Below are 16,848 nucleotides of genomic sequence, written 5' to 3'. Positions count from 1 at the left end.
ACCTGCTGTATAGCACAGGTAACTCCACTTTGCTGTACAGTAGAAACTAGCACAACACTGGGAAACAACTATACCCCAATAAAAAAACATAAAAAAATTAAAGAATAAAATAAATGGAGTCATTCCTAAAGCATCAGTAGTTATCGAAAACAAGATGCTGCTGCTGAGAAGACAGGACCAATCTTTACCTTTTGACCGAGTTGGATCAGAATTCTATTATAGGCAGTGTTCTATTTCTCATGTGCTTGCAGTGCTGTATTCCTCTACCTCTTATGGAGACTTATCTGACCTTCTCCATTCCACCTGCTAATTCAGAACTGCACAGTCCATATTTGGAAGATCAATTCAATTAGTGCTTGAAAAGTAATCTCTTGACTGTTGCTGCCACTGGTTACTTGGCTTGTTTTAATTATATAGAATATCTTTGCTCTTAAAAAATCAAAAGGATGTCAAGATATTTTTTGCCCACCCTCAAAGGTTGCAAGCCCTCGCCTAAGATGATAATTTTTCCAAAATTGGGAGAATATCCTCAAAGCACCTAGTGTCTTGACACGCTTAAAATACCTAAATAATTATTGAATAGCCACAACAATAGTAACTTTTGAATACATGTGCAGTACCATTTTGCAGCTTCCCCAAAGCTTGGCTGTGTTAATTAATTTAGGCCCCGCAAGAACCTCTTGCTGTAGGCAGGATACTATTATTAATCCTCACTATGCAGACAGGGAAACCGAGTCACAAAAAGATCAAATTACTCAAGTTCTCATAGCTGGTAAATGATCCCAAATTCCCTGCCATGACATGTTGTGGTCTTTTTTACTATATTACCAGGCTTCCCTTCCCAACAGAGCCCTCTTTGGATACACGAACCTTTAGGAAAGTTGGCTATATAACATTTTTGCTATCTGAAACTTTCAAAACCCTTTCAGTCTAGTTCAACTGGTTCAAGTTCAGCTTTATCACAAGTGGGTGCTACTTCTCCATGACTCCTCTTTATGAGCTGTCACCTTCCCTAACCCCTCAGGGGTCTCTAACTCTTTTGGTTATTTCAGAGCTTTAAGACCATTTTCTTGTTCATGTCAGAAACTATTTGTATCAGTCTTATTTTACATGTCAAAACTGAATGTTCTGACAAACTACGGCAATCATTCTTTGGAGATAGAATCCACTAGCAGCTTTGAGCCCTCCCTCTTGAAAATACATATGAATCTAGATCTCTATCTAAGCCGTATCAACATCATCAACACCCCACCTCAACACACACATAGGGTAACACCTAGGTTTCCTAAGGCTACTGACTTTCCTCAGAGCTGATAATCAACAACTTAATCTTGCTCATCCCTGCTCGTTTTATTTATTTTATGCCACTGTCTTTGACATATATAATATGGCAGCTTACAAAGTAAGGTGCTGGTACCACCCTAAGAGTTGGGGATATAGTAGAAAAATGGAGGAGCCAGGGGTACCAAACAGATTCTCATGCTTGACTTTTACCCAAACTTAAAAAAAAATGAGAGAATTTAACAGCAATAATAAAGCCATACATTTGTGGGATACATCTTGGCCTCACATAAGTGAAACAAATCTTTCCTTTTTTTTCCTTCTTTTTCTTTATTGGAGTATAATTGCTTTACAATGTTGTGTTAGTTTCTGTCGCACGTTGAAGTGAATCAGCCATACGCATACATACATCCCCTCCCTCTTAGACCTCCCTCCCCCCCACCATCCCACCCAACGAGGCCATCACAGAGCACCAAGCTAAGCTCCCGATGCTATACAGCAGGTTCCCACTAGCTATCTATTTTATGCATGGTAGTGTATTTATGTCAAACCTTACCTCCCAATTCATCCACCCTCCCCTTACCCCCTCCGTGTCCACATGTCCATTCTCTATGTCTGCCTTTCTATTCCTGCCCTGCAAATAGGTTCATCTGTGCCATTTTTCTAGATTCCACATACATGCGTTAATATACGATATTTGTTTTTCTCTTTCTGACTTAAATCTTAATCCAAGACCTTTTATTGTGAAACAAACAAAAAAATGCAGATCTGAGACAGAGAGAAGAGGGAAGAGGAAGAAAGGTAGATATATAACTAGTCAGGAAAAGGAAAACATACATAATGCAGATGTGGACTTGGCCATAAATTAAATGAAGAATTCCTCCAAATCTGCAGAGCTTCTAAATTCTACATTAATTTTTTTTATTGATATAGTTGATTTATAATATTAGTTTCAGGTGTACAACATAGTGATTCAAAATTTTTATATATTATACTCCATTTATAGTTATTATAAAATATTGGCTATATTCTCTGTGCTGTACAATATATCCTTGCAGCTTATTTATTTTATACATAGTAGTTTGTACTTCTTAATCCCTCCCCCTATCCTGCTGTTACCCCCTTCCGTCCCCGCACTGGTAACCACTAGTTTGTTCCGTATATCTGTGACTCTATTTCTGTTTTGTTATATTCATTTGTTTGTTTATTTTTCAGATTCCACATATAAGTGATAACAAATGGTATCTGTCTTTCTCTGTCTGACTTACTTCACCAAGCATAATACCCTCCAGGTCCATCCATATTGTTGCAAATGGCAAAATTTTATCTACATTTTTAAAATAAATTAAATTTAGTAGTCTAAAGCAATATTCTTTCATTGTGTCAACATCACAAAGTAAAAGTTAGTTAATATAATACAACACTCTCCTCAGTAATATAAGGAAACCAGAGAATTTTATAACTAGAACGAATTCAGTCATCAATAACTACATGAAAGAAAAAGATGTATATACAGATTCTTTTAAGGTGTTTTAAATTAAACTTCATTAGATAACCAATAATGTAGAAATCTGCTTAATGTAAAATATTACAGAGAAAGCAAGAACAGAAAGAAAGTAAATTGTATAAAAATAGAAATATTCATAACAGAAAACTAAAATGTGCCTTCCTTTTATTTTTTGAGAAATAATTTTTAATCCTATTAATATTCAAATTTCCTCAATTGTCAGCTAAATATCCTGTATTATTTGTTTTTCCAAAACCCAGTTCAGTCTAGCACCACACATTGCATCTATTTTTTTAGTGCAATCCTATTTCCCTACTCTCTGCCTTGTCTCCAAGTTGCTTACTTGTTGAAGAGTTGTTTCCTTGGACAAAAACACATCATTTTGAAAATACAGAATTAAATTTAAATGAAATGAAAATACCTTAAAAATCTTACTTACCAAAAGAGAATAGGGACAGTTGTTATGTTCAAAAGGTTTAGAAAAGAAATCGGTATTGTGGTCCAGTCTCTGGTGTCCTCCATATTCCGCTGCATCTGAATCTAGCACAATTTTGTACGTACAACTCTTAAGGAACCACAACGGTTTAGGAGTTGAATGAGACATTATAAAACATTTCTGAGACAGGACTTAAAAGTGAGTATTTTGAAAACTGTTTAATGATGATTTGTGCTATGTTCTCATTTCTTCTCTAAGATTTCTGAGTTTGAGTTTATCATGTTTGAAAGGGGCTTTATAGGCTATCTAGTCCGCACACCCGTGGGATCCTTGTTATCCTTTTGTCACAGCTCGTCACATGATCATCCATACCTATTAACGAAGAATCTACTTTCCTCTTCATGTAACTAATTCCATTTGTTAGAAATTCTTCTCCATATTAAACAGAATTTTGATTTCTTGGGACTTTTTCTACCCAGAAAAGCCATAAAGAATAAGTTCAAAATACAGTAATTTTCAAATATTTAACAATAGCTATTTTGTCTCCATGTGTCCTCTGCATACATAACTAAATACTTACTAAATGTAATCCCAGAACCTTTGATCATTACTCATTTGATATGGCTTTTTACTATTTCCCTATCTCTGAATTCATTGCAGTTTGCTAGATCCTGGTTGATAAAGTGAGGAACACAGAAGAGAACTAAAGGTCCATGTGTGGCCTGAAGACCAAGTAGGCTCATTCTTTCCCCTTGGTTACAAGCAGCATGCTTCTATTAATGCACAAGATCATGCAAACATACTATCCATCATGCCACAGGTGGATTCATGTTGCAATCATGTGATCTGCTACAACTTAACATCTGATTTTTCACAATGAGCTATTATGCATGTTAGCATTATTGTATTTATAACAAAATAACAGCTATGGTTATTATGTTCAAACTTATGCTCAGAAAGTCTAGAAATGATACTTGATTAAAAAATCCACAAGTAAATATAAATGGGTACCTAGAAATTTAAGTTTCTTCTAGCCTAAGGAGGGAGACAGATAGGTGTCTAGGTGCTTTGTATTTTCTTTTCCTCGTATATAAATATTTAATCTCAGAAACATTTGTACCTTTTCATTACAGCTAAAGTTATCACATTAAAAGTACATGGGAAAAAAAAAAAAGTACATGTGGATAACAAACTATGACCATATTTTCATGCCTAGGGGACTTCTGTGTGGGTAAGAGATGCAGATGGACGCACCACAGGAACTTTTGCTGGGAGTGGTGGCGCCATTTCAGTCAATCCAGGTCAGCCTACTCTGATGCAAATTTAGACTAATACCGTAATCAGCATGTTACTGTGTTTAAAAGAGAGGGAGAGGGAGGGGGAGAAAGACTGAGTTCAAAAGGTGACTACTGGGCACAAGCTCATTCTAAAGTCACTCAGTAGAGCTGCACATGATTTGAGCATATGGATTTATTTAATGGGGAAATACACCCAGTGAAAATAAATCATTAGGGGCATGGTAAATAAATGAAGCATTGTGGAATGAAAGGAACTACTAAAATAAAAGTTTAGTTTTGGTTCTTCATCCTAGTTCATTAAATACTTGCACAGTCTTCAAAAAGCATTAAACAAAAACAAAAAGAGTACAATACAGTTTAGAGAATAATGACCTAGAATCCTTTCTAAAACACTGGAAATACAGTATCAATTATTAAATTATTGGTTAACAGCATAGATTATTGGTAGTTGTGACTGAAGACAGCAAGTATACCATGAAAAGCACCGATTCCTAACCTGTGGGTTGATAATCACTGGTCATTGTGTTATAAGGGTCTCACAGAATGAGTAATTATGTTATTAAAAGGGACTGGGATGGATTCTATATGTACATTGTCTGAAGACTAAATTATGTTATTATACCCATTTGGTACTGTATTTCAAAGAATATGCACTTTTTTGATTAATGAGATATAAATTCATTTAAAAAATCACAGAATTTGTAGTAAGTTTTTTGATATATTTTCTCAATCAAGGATACTGAAAGAACAATTGTTATATAAGAAGCAATTTTTTTTGACATTGAAAGGGGTCATCACACTGAAAATGGTTAGAATCTACTCACTTAATCTATAATTTATAGCTATAAAGAAAAAGCTTACAAAAGCCATAAAGTTTCAAAATATCAGTTTAGACATATTTCTCTGATCTATAATTTAAAGAAAAAAATTCTGTTGTGGCCACTTTCGGAATTCCCCAGCCCTGTGTCTCTATTACCCAGGGAATACAGCCATGTCCTTTAGAAAACACATCCCTTAAACTCCAGAAATTCCAACAATTTAAAACACTAGATTAAAAGTAATGAATGTGAAAGAGCTTTATAATTGTAAATTACTACAACATACTACTCAAGTGTCAACTTAAAAAAATGCACAATGTTAGAGTTGCTAGTTAAGTTTTATTTGGGGCAAAATGAGGACTGTAGTCTGGGAGACAGCACCCCAGATAGCTCTGAGAAACTGCTCCAAAGAGGCAGGGGGGAAGGTCAGTATATATATGGTTTTGGTGACGGGGGAGTACATGCAATCAAGTGCATATTTTTTACAGAAGTTTTCTACTAGTCTCGTGCAGGTTACTGCTAGTCACAGGAGCAGACGTCACGATGAAGGATTTTAGTGCTTTTTTATATATGAGGAGATACAAGAATTGGGCTTATAAAATTGCTCCTGAAAATATCTAACTATCTGAAGGCCTGATCTGCTAGTTTTTCCCAGAGCACAGAGTGCCTCATTTCTGCTCTCCACCCTGAACTCCTTTCAGGGGGTGTTGAAAGTCAGCAGATGCAGCAGCTCATGATTTAATCCTTGTAGACGTAGATGGCAAGTGCCAATGGAAAATGCCAATTCATAGTTGACACAAAAATCAGGCAACCCCGTCTTTTAGGAACACGGCTTAGCATAAACATTTTTAAAGAGGTTTTATGCGCAATTGGATTTTTGTTTTTCTCTTCTCTCACTCAGGCATTCCCTCACTCCCTCTTTCTCATGTACATGTGAGCACACACAAACAGACACACAGATACACACTTGCACATGACGTGGGACCCACACAGCACCAATATCCCTACAAAGCCCTGTCTTCCACTAAAGAACATCCCTCTGAAAATATAACTCAGAGCCAATTTACACTTAAACTACCTTCTTCATGTGGTTTCCAGTTCCACAGTGGATAAAACAAATTTAGCAGGACATCTCAACACCTTCACATCTCTTTAATTCATAGCTACCTCCCTACACCTAGCACACTGCCTTCTCATAATAGCTTCTCAATACATCTTTGAAACTGATATTCAGGATGACAATCCTGATTCACCAAGAAAGGCCAAATTACATGTCTTATTTTTTATATTCGAGGGAAGTAGGAGAAATTATTTTCCCATTCACTTAATACACACAATGTAGGAGGCACTGTACAAGATATAAAAAAAAAATGACTTAAGATGTGGTTTTAGTTCACATGCAACTCATAGCCTATTAAGGGGAGATTAGAAATGAATATGAATGTCTATAAATAAAACAGAAAGCAATATGCAATGAGAGGTAGAGCCAAGGAGGGAAGGTAGGATTGACAGTCTATAAACAAAAACTTTTGAAGGCTAGGCTAGACTGTTAAGATTTATTTTGTAATTAAGTATGAGAACATTGAAGGTTTGTGAGAAAGGTTATGACAATCAAAAAAATTAACCTGGGGCTTCCCTGGTGGCGCAGTGGTTGAGAGTCCGCCTGCCGATGCAGGAGACACGGGTTCGTGCCCCGGTCCGGGAAGATCCCACATGCCGCGGAGCGGCTAGGTCCGTGAGCCATGGCGGCTAAGCCTGCGCGTCCGGAGCCTGTGCTCCGCAACGGGAGAGGCCACAACAGTGAGAGGCCCGTGTACCGCAAAAAAAAAAAAAAAAAAAAAAATTAACCTTAAGGTTGAGGGTAGAATAGGATGAACAAAGGAAAGACTAAGTCAGAGAAACCAGCCAGGGACCTAACAATGGTTCACGGATAGTAGTATGGCTAAACTTGGATAATGCAAATGGAGAGACATACATAAACCAATGAGATTTTGGATGTGCAACTAATGGTACTCAAATGTAAGGAAACTGATGCTCAATTTGGGGAAACACTTGGAAGGGGAGAATAGTTGTGCCCAAAGACACACAATAAGTTTAGTGGCAGAGCTGGGATGTAGACACAAGTCAAATTCAGATCTAATTACCCTACTCTCCTCAAGTGGATGCCTATTTTATGCCAAGAATCAGGCAAAGTGTTTTCGCAGGCAATTTCTTGTTTAATTCTAAATTTAGATTCTAAGCATAAAGAGGTTGGAATGAACATGACATGAAGAATAAAAACAAGGAAAACAGATAAAGTGATATCCATCTGAGTGTTTAATTAAATTTAAAAGATTGGTGTTAAAGGACTGTAATTCTTAACATTACTTAAGGAGTCTGGATATCTGAGGTTTATTGCATTTGTTCTAGATCAATTTCTTGTTTAGTTGGTTCATTTGGTCACTTGATTGGGGAACACAAAATTATTGAACTGAAAAAATGTACCTTGCTCAATTTGGGAAAATACAGCACGGAAAGAATGATAGAATGATAGAATTTTTATAGAGATTTTCTTTTAAAAAAGGAGATCAAATAGATCCCTATCCATTTGGTTATCATTTTAAAATATTATTTCTTCTTATTTTAAATTCAAGAGCTTCCTAAGTATTTGATATATCTATCAACAGGTTGAAGTAGATAAGAAGTTTTAAGCATTATTTTATCATGTGTCCTTAAATTTGAACCAAGGAAGAGCCATGTTCTGAAGACCTGTACTAATAAGATTAAAGAACAGTGAAGACATGAAGACTCTTAAATTCAATGGCTCTTCAAATACTTCAAAAGCTGCTGTGTTTGCTCAGCCACTTGATAAAGTGTCTGTTCAAAGTATAAGGATTTTGATGTAAGAAGTACTATCGTTTAAATCATTCTGCACTAAACTCACTTCACTCCTGCTGAAGAAACTAAGGAAATTTATTGTAAGGTACAAACCCTGAGGTTTCAGACTGAGTGACAATAAAAGGGGTTCTCTAGTGACTAGGTGGCCATAAAGATGGCAAAGCTGGTAAGTTACCATATATCTTTAAATCTAAGACACCTTCAATTTTAAGATGAATTATTTTGTACACCTCCAATAAAGAGAAAAATATCACTACCATGATAATCACTGTAAGACACATCCCAATTGAAGACATGTTAAAATGTGAAAAAAATGTACACTTAGAATATATGAATTTGGTACGTTATTTTTAGATCTGATTCTTTAATCAATCCACCCATAGTATTATGATTGCAATAACTTTTGGGAGTTAAGCGACTCCAAGAGAGAGAATCTGTATCAAAGGCAGAAAACAGTAGGTACGAAATTCTAAGGAACTGTGAACAAACATCTGGCAGTATAAGAACAGGTGGTAGAAAACAAAAATAATTTCATGTTTTTAACAGTCTAAAGATAACCACCCAGCACAGGACTTGCCTCAATATTCTAACATAATGCTCCCCTTTCTATGTTTCATGAATTGAATTTTATTTATTGCCAGCAATAATTCACAAAATCCTAGGTTATGGCTGTATAGCGTCTCAAATAGATCTGTCTCTCTATTTTATAAATATAGTTAAATTATACATCATTTATTGTCCTGAACCACAGAAATGGTCATAAATGACAACCTTTAGTTGCTCTCTCTGCTCTCTTTCCAAATATAGAAGTAGCAAAAACTTGTAATGTATTGCTGTATGTTTTATGAATGTATGTGTGTTAGAGTGAGGCAGGGGTGTGTGTGTGTGTGTGTGTGTGTGTGTGTGTGTGTGTGTGTGTGTGTGTGTGTGTGTGTGTGTATCTGATTTAGGCATTTCTATCTTTAGCTCTGTCATCTAGAATATACGACGATTTAAAAATTCACCAATGGAAATGGAAATGATATTTTCATTATTTGTTTGAAACTATTATAGGGCGATGGACATTTATGAGTATATTACTTTCAATAGATAATATCCATTTAGCTTTTTGCTCTACCTAACTTTAATTAAAAAAAAAAACTCCCCCAATATTATACTATTTCTAAAATAAAATTAAAAGAGGGTAAGATAAAAATAAATAGGAAATTTACTACTGAATGTAGTCAAAGTATATTTTAAATATAATGAAAGGCAAGTGGAAATTCCCTTTAAGGGTACAATATATTTTTTAAAATTTTTATTAGTTTACATTAAAATTTTATTGTCCTTGAAAAAAGCAACAACTTCAATGCATGAGCTACACGTGCATTCAAGTTTGTGAACACTGTTTTCATTAAAAGTTTAAATGACAACCACATGTTTTAATTAAGTGAAAAACAAAAGTATATTTCTAGTATAATTTAGAATGTGCTTGTTTCATCAGTAGGTTTCTGATTTTAGCCTAAAAAATAAACTCCAACTCCTGCAAGCTTACTTCCTTAACTATACATTCTTAGAAATTGTACAATGCAGAATAACAATAAAGTAAACTCAAAGGATGAGGGGGTCAAATATAATCTACCATGTTAATTAATGGATTGCTATACTTTTTGAAATGCATTTTCAAGCAAATTATTAGTTCATTCTTAGGCACCAAATTGAATAATATAAAATATTGAGCACTACATATTTCTCTATGCAAATAGAAATATTATTCTAAATACTTTACAGAATTCTTTGACTAACCTAATTAGGAACTTTTCTTTGTCCTAGAAGATTATATAATTTGAACTAAAAAATGTCACTGTTTCTCAGTAACTCAAGAAAGGAAAATAAGGAAAAAAATATGCCCACACTTCTAGACTAACCTCCCTCTAAAACTGTTGGTCTTTGTCTGTGACATTAAAGATTATTACCCAAAGAACTTATAAATTCAATTATTTGATGAAGCAATAGCAATTATTTAGAACTGCAAAAGAAAAAACGACCAATTTTTATACATATTTTAAACACATACTTTGTCATCAAAATGAGTTTTGACCATGCAGATGCAACATTTTTTACAAACATATTGTGCTTGTGCTTTTGAACTCAAAATAATTTTGACATAGGCTATAAAGAAACGTCTTCACCCAAACTTACTCTAATACAACCTTTAATAGAGTCCTATGCAATGTATATATAAATGGAAAATATAATTGGAACCTTCAAAGTTCCTGAAAAATAATGACAATTAGTGTAAGTAAGCATCATCTAAGCTATTTCATGCAGACAGACAAGAATAGGAGAAAGCATCCTAAAACAGTAAAATACAGTGGGTGCATGGCTTTGGGGTCCAACAATTGCATTCTAAACTCGATTCTGCCAATTACCAACTGTGTGTCTTCCAGCAAGTTACTGAATTTCCTGGAGGCTCAGTTTCTCACTGGTGAAATGGAGGTAATATATCAGAGCGTTGCTGCAAGGATTCACAGAAGCAATGTACATCAAGTGCTTAACACAGTGCCCAGTGCTGGGAAAAATGCTCAAGTTATTAGCTGCTCTTTATATTATTATTATAGACCCTGGACCATTTAAACTGCTGTCTAAAGTGATGAAAAATGTAAAAGTAGGTCGATTTACTTTCTTACTTTTTACACCCAATTTGGCCTTTGCTTCCTTTGTGACCTTTTTTTCCATTCCTTTCTCCCATGTCTTTGTTCTCACTAGAATCTAAACACTTTTCCTGTTATTTAAACAAGCTGAACATTGAAGTTTGATTGGACAGTACATTGAACTATTTGAGGACTACACACTTTTTAAAATTTTATGAATTTTTTTTTTTTTTCGGTACATGGGCCTCTCACTGTTGTGGCCTCTCCCGTTGCGGAGCACAGGCTCCGGACGCGCAGGCTCAGCGGCCATGGCTCACAGGCCCAGCCGCTCCGCGGCAAGTGGGATCTTCCCGGACCTGGGCACAAACCCGTGTCCCCTGCATCGGCAGGCGGACTCTCAACCACTGCGCCACCAGGGAAGCCCTAAAATTTTATGAATTTTTAAAAATGCTCCTCATGCTTCTGAGAAAGATTGAGAAGCCTACTCTGAACCTCCTAACTGAAAATTAAACACTTCCCCACACGCTCTTGCATTTGTCCTGATTTTTCAACACAGCATTATCAACTTTTATCATCCTATAAATTTAATTATTATATTTTCTCTCTTCCTTTAATTAAAATAAATCTCTATAAGGGAAATATGTCTTTCCCCATCCCCCCTCTTGCCCTCTACCTGGGACCTAGATTAGTACCTGGAATATTTATTGAGTGGATCTTCTTTTCATTATTTTCCTATGGTAGTATCCTCCTTGGGTTTTTTTTTTTTTTTTTTTTTTTTTTTGCTGTACACGGGCCTCTCACTGTTGTGGCCTCTCCCGTTGCGGAGCACAGGCTCCGGACGCACAGGCCCAGCGGCCATGGCTCACGGGCCCAGCTGCTCTGCAGCATGTGGGATCCTCCCGGACCGGGGCACGAACCCGCGTCCCTTGCATCGGCAGGCGGACTCTCAACCACTGCGCCACCAGGGAAGCCCCCTCCTTGGGTTTTGATCTATGCATGCTCTTGCTAAACTTTAAGAAATAATTTAACACTACTTTAGTCATAAAAGAACCACCTTGATTTTCTTCCCTCATTTTATAGAGTTAATATTCCAGGTCCGTATAATGTAACTTCTAACACAATCCCATTTCATTATCTATAAAGTTTTACTTGGACATTTTAAAAGATTTTTTTTCCTTCTTTCTGGAACAGTCACAACAGTTAAACAGATGCATGTCAGCTTGAAGCAATTAATTCTCAAGTGAATAACTCTGATTGGTATGAGCCCTGGAGACAGACATTTTATATAATTCTTAGTTGAAGTGGATAAATGATTACATGTTTACTAAAGTCGACATATACTCAAAGACTTGTATTTTCAACTTGACTGCTTAGCCTTCTTTATACAGATGACTGAAGTTAAGCATTGAACATCAAAATGACTGTGAAAAATCATATATATATGATTTTATACATAATTTGGCAAGGCCAGGATATGCACTTAGGTATAACATTTTCTACACTCTACCACCATCTGCCAGTTAAAGTCTGCAAAGTAAATGAACATTAAAATACTTAAACATTTGAAAGCTTACTCTTTTAGTGTTGGTAGTAGAAACATCCTTTTTCTTTATTTGAAGTCAAAATTTATTAGGAGTAATGTATAGTCTATATTCTTCTTTCTCTTTTAACTTTTAAGACCAAATAGAAAATCTAATACTTTAGGGCTTACTCAGTGCTTCAGAAAGGTAAATGAGAAGGGGCTGAGCTAGCTTTCCTTGAGAAACTGTCAAGTAAAGCTTACAGGAGTATGTGTGTATGTGTGTGTGTGTGTGTGTGTGTATGTGTGTGTGTGTGTGCGTGCACATGCATCATTACTCCCAGTCATTCCTGAGCACTTCTGGGCACACAGTCAGTAACTATCAAAACTTTACCTATCAAAACTTTACCTAGGTTGATGATTGTGAGGAAAAAGATTCAAAGTAAACATTTCTCCACAGGCACCAAAAAAATTGAGTGAGAGAGCTTTAAACACACATACACATGTGATTGTTAATATATATTTTTTCCAGGGGTATAATAAATCTAGTATAGTAGTTTGCAATTATCTTGAAAACAATCATATTGGTTTAATCTTACTAGGTAGATGTGGAAAAGAATTACACAAGAAAAGAGTAAAGCTGCTAAGTTATTTCTGAAAAGTGCATTTTTGTACAATTCAAAACAAAATGAACCAATGTTTTGGCTATGATAGTCAAATATAAAGATGATTTACGTAATTGAAATGAGCAAAAATTCTGGCACATTTTGGATCAAATTCTATGTAGACTTAATTATTTATTTTTATAGTTATTTCACAAATGTTGAGTTTTATTTAGACTATCCAAATATTATTAAAATTCCAAAGTGATGTGACTACTATGGTCATAAAAGAGTTAACCAAATCCAGTAAGACAATTCTGTATATCCCTTAGGTAAGTTGTCTGAAGCTGTCAACAAACAAAATATCACCAGGAATAAATTTCCTACATTCAAAATTATTAAGGCAAGAAAAGGAAATATATACAATTAAATGAAAGAAAGCTGATGATAGCAGGACGCTTCTGTTTCACCTCTTTGTAAAGTATTCTTTATTCTATGGGATTTTTAGTCCCCAGACTCTTTATCCTCTAACATCCTTCAGCACCTAGCATGACACTTTCCCAATCTGCACTTGAAGCTGAAATATACTTAGATTTATATCCTGGTTTAACAAATATTTGAGCAGTCATCTTTTTCCTTAAAAAGTCATTTTATCCCTTTAAAGTGAATATGTTTATTTTAAAAATACTCCAGCTAAATTGATCTGTGTTTGTGTCAGAAACTAGGACAGTGTAACACTGCAAAAAATGACATTTAGTCAGAGACACCATTAACTTCTACAAAGAGAAGCAGAGAAAACAAATAAAATTATAAGTAGTTAGTGAGACACACTTTACTTATTTTAATGGTGTTTCTACAGGGCAACAAAAGGTGAATTATCTGGTGCTCAAGTAAAAAACTGTGCTGAACTTACAGGAACTAGACTTAAATCACATTTATTCACTTACTAAGAATATGATCTTGTGAAAGTTATAAATCTTTCTAATGCTTATATTTAATTTGAGGATAAAAATACTTGCCTGACCCCATCACTAAGATGATGTGAGGGCAAGATGAGTCAATATAAATAAAAGTATTCATACACTGTCAAGTGTTATGCAATTTAACTTTTGGTACTAATTTGGAAACCATCTCTAAAATACATCTGATCCAACCAATTCTATTTAATTGAATAGAACCAGGTCATGCTACAGTTCTTCTACCTTTCAAAAAGCTATGATTCCAGACTGCTCAGTATTTCCTAACAGTCATTAAACATCACAAAATTTCACTTAGTGAATAGGGGAAGACCATGGTAGAAGGGGCAATTAGGGATCATCTTCACAGAGCTACAGTTGAAGTTATGAGCATGTGTGAGTTCTTCAAGGGAAAAGAGCAAGAAAAAGGAATAAATGATGGGGTTTGGATCTAAGGGGAAAAAAGACAACACAAAGAGTGATTAGAGAAGAAAGGGAAATCAAGATAGTGGTGCAGCATGTGGAGAAAGTGGAGGTAAGGAAGAAAGGTGGGCCAATGGCACAAGAATGAGGAAAAGATATAGCAGGGAGCAGAAGACTTTATGACCATCGCAGCTAACAGGTACTGAGCTTATAGTATGTGTTGGACACTGTTGCCAAGCCTTTCACATGCCATCAATTCATTTAATTCTGACAATAATTCTACAAGTAGGTGTTTTAAAAATGAGAAAACTAGGAAACAAAGAAATTACTTTCATGAGTAAGTGGAAGAGATGGAACTTGAACTCTCAGATGGTCTTATTCCAGAGCTAATGCTCTTAACCACTGTCCTAGGAAAAAGAGCAAATTTCTCAATGTTTATAAATATAAGACCCAGAAATACCTACTGCCATACAAGTTACATGAGCCTTTGTGAGATAAGAATGTTAGGGTAAGAGAACAAACTGAAGAAAGGAATGTTTCAGAATCAGAAAAGAATGCTACCACAGAGAAACTTATTTTCCTTTTGTTTTCCTTAGGCTGAACAAAAAGGAAGAGCGTTAGAAGGGAAGGTAGTAGAGTGAAATTGACTATTTCCCTAAGTAATAAAGAGCTTATGGGGAAAAAATTACAGTAATGGTTATAATTTTACAGACAAAGAAAATAATCTTCTGTTTAAATTAATGTTCCTATCATAAATGTTAATTGTGCGCCAATAAAAGGTAATATGACTGCACTTAAGTTATATATTAAATAATTTTACTTAATAACATAATAAAGAATGCTTTGCTTATTCAACAGTTGGTATCATGTAACTACCGAAAGGATTAATTAGTTCCACAGATAAATTTCACAAATAAAATAGGGATTAATTAGGCATTTTGTCATCATTTAGGATAAGAGATACCACATTAATAGAATTAGAGATGGTTCTTACACATGGTTATAACTGAAACCACTGTTTCCAAGAACACATTGTTCATGGCTTTACTTTTTCCACTTTTCTCTGGAGAGACACAACTTTCTTTTGGTTGTAGCACCCATATATCCTTAAGAGCCCTTAAACATTTATAATGAACCAGTAATTAGATAATGGCTTAATTTTAAGAAATCTTCTGGAATATTCAGGTACCATTTTCAAATATAGATGAAACACTGAGCCCTCAATTTGACCCTGTGAGATTCTGTGAGAGTTAGAACAGCTTAACAGAAAATGATGAAAATAAAAATATCTCACTTATAGAAGATCCAAACAGCTTTCTCGTAGGCAGGAGATGTTCACTGAAAAAAAAAAATAAAAGGGGGGGGGGTGGGCTAATTTCTACAGAGATGCAGAAGGAAAAAGTAATTTAACATTCAATATATTAGAAATTTATTTTAGATACTGAATGCTCTATTTTAAAAAAGCTGGCCTCAGATATAAAGGTGATATGTATAATTTATTTTTCAAAATAAAAGAGAAAAATCTGTTCTGGACTAATTAAATAAAGGACAATTTAAAAAGAAAGTTTAGATATGAAATCTTTCAGGCCAGTGTTTTCATTGTGGATTTTTCCTTCCTCTACAGTTTGCAATGCTATTCCCTAGGAAAGGAAAAAGTTTACTAAATGAGACAGTGAATGTAAAGTGCTTGCAGCATGCAAAGCATATGTTTGTAAATAGATGGTAGGTCTTATTATGAAAGTTTGTTCAGCAAGTATTCTGACAGCAGATTCCACAATTTTAAATTCTACAAAATCATGATGTATGTTATTGATAATATTTTATCAATTTTTCCTTTCTACCATTTAATTAAACATCTGCTCTAAGGGAAAAGCAATAGATTATAGAAATCTTTGTGTTTTAATTACTTAATTTTGAACAACTTTAAGGGCTCTTCCACCATTAGGAAACTGTATCCTCCATCTATCCATCCATCCATCCATCCATCCATCCATCCATCCATCCATCAATCAACAATTTAGCTTTATGTTTACCTAATATATTCCAAGTAAAGATATAATTGTTAATATAAGAAAGACAGTCTTACCATGTATCTTGGAGTCAATTGCCATATAATAGTACCTCTTTTCACAAATTGGTAAAAATACTTATGCTAGGAACAAATGTTTTCCTCCCATTAATGACACAACTAGTAGGTGAGAATGTCCTGTTTTTATAGCATACAATAATATTTCTGATTTCTGTTTTCCCCAGAAAGACAAGAAATACAGGAGAGAAATCTTGACTGAGCTATTGTTAGATGAATTTCTGGAACCAGAGGAGACTATCACTGAGCAACTGAGCTATGAACCAAAATCAGAAATGCTGTTGAATGACACTGAATAGCACTCAGCTATTAAAAAAAAAAAAAAACTAAAAACGTTTGTGTGTAGTAAGGGCCCACTCATTATTCATTACTACCTATAGTCCTATGAATATATATTAAACCAATCTAAAAG

At 34.9% G+C, this 16,848-nt stretch overlaps 1 protein-coding gene across 1 annotated transcript in view; it reads right to left on the bottom strand.

Annotated features, from left to right (window-relative positions):
* Positions 1–16,848, bottom strand: part of GBE1 (1,4-alpha-glucan branching enzyme 1) — a 293,919-nt gene that overhangs the window by 14,548 nt on the left and 262,523 nt on the right. Inside the window, exon 15 of the mRNA XM_004280432.4 lies at positions 3,228–3,345. Coding sequence (XP_004280480.1) covers positions 3,228–3,345 — 118 coding nt within the window. The remainder of the gene's footprint in view (positions 1–3,227; positions 3,346–16,848) is intronic.

Source organism: Orcinus orca, chromosome 5 (assembly GCF_937001465.1).
Source record: "Orcinus orca chromosome 5, mOrcOrc1.1, whole genome shotgun sequence".
NCBI classification, from domain to species: Eukaryota; Metazoa; Chordata; class Mammalia; order Artiodactyla; family Delphinidae; genus Orcinus; species Orcinus orca.
Note: the sequence above shows the minus strand (reverse complement) of the source record. Positions and strands in the feature narration are given on the sequence as shown.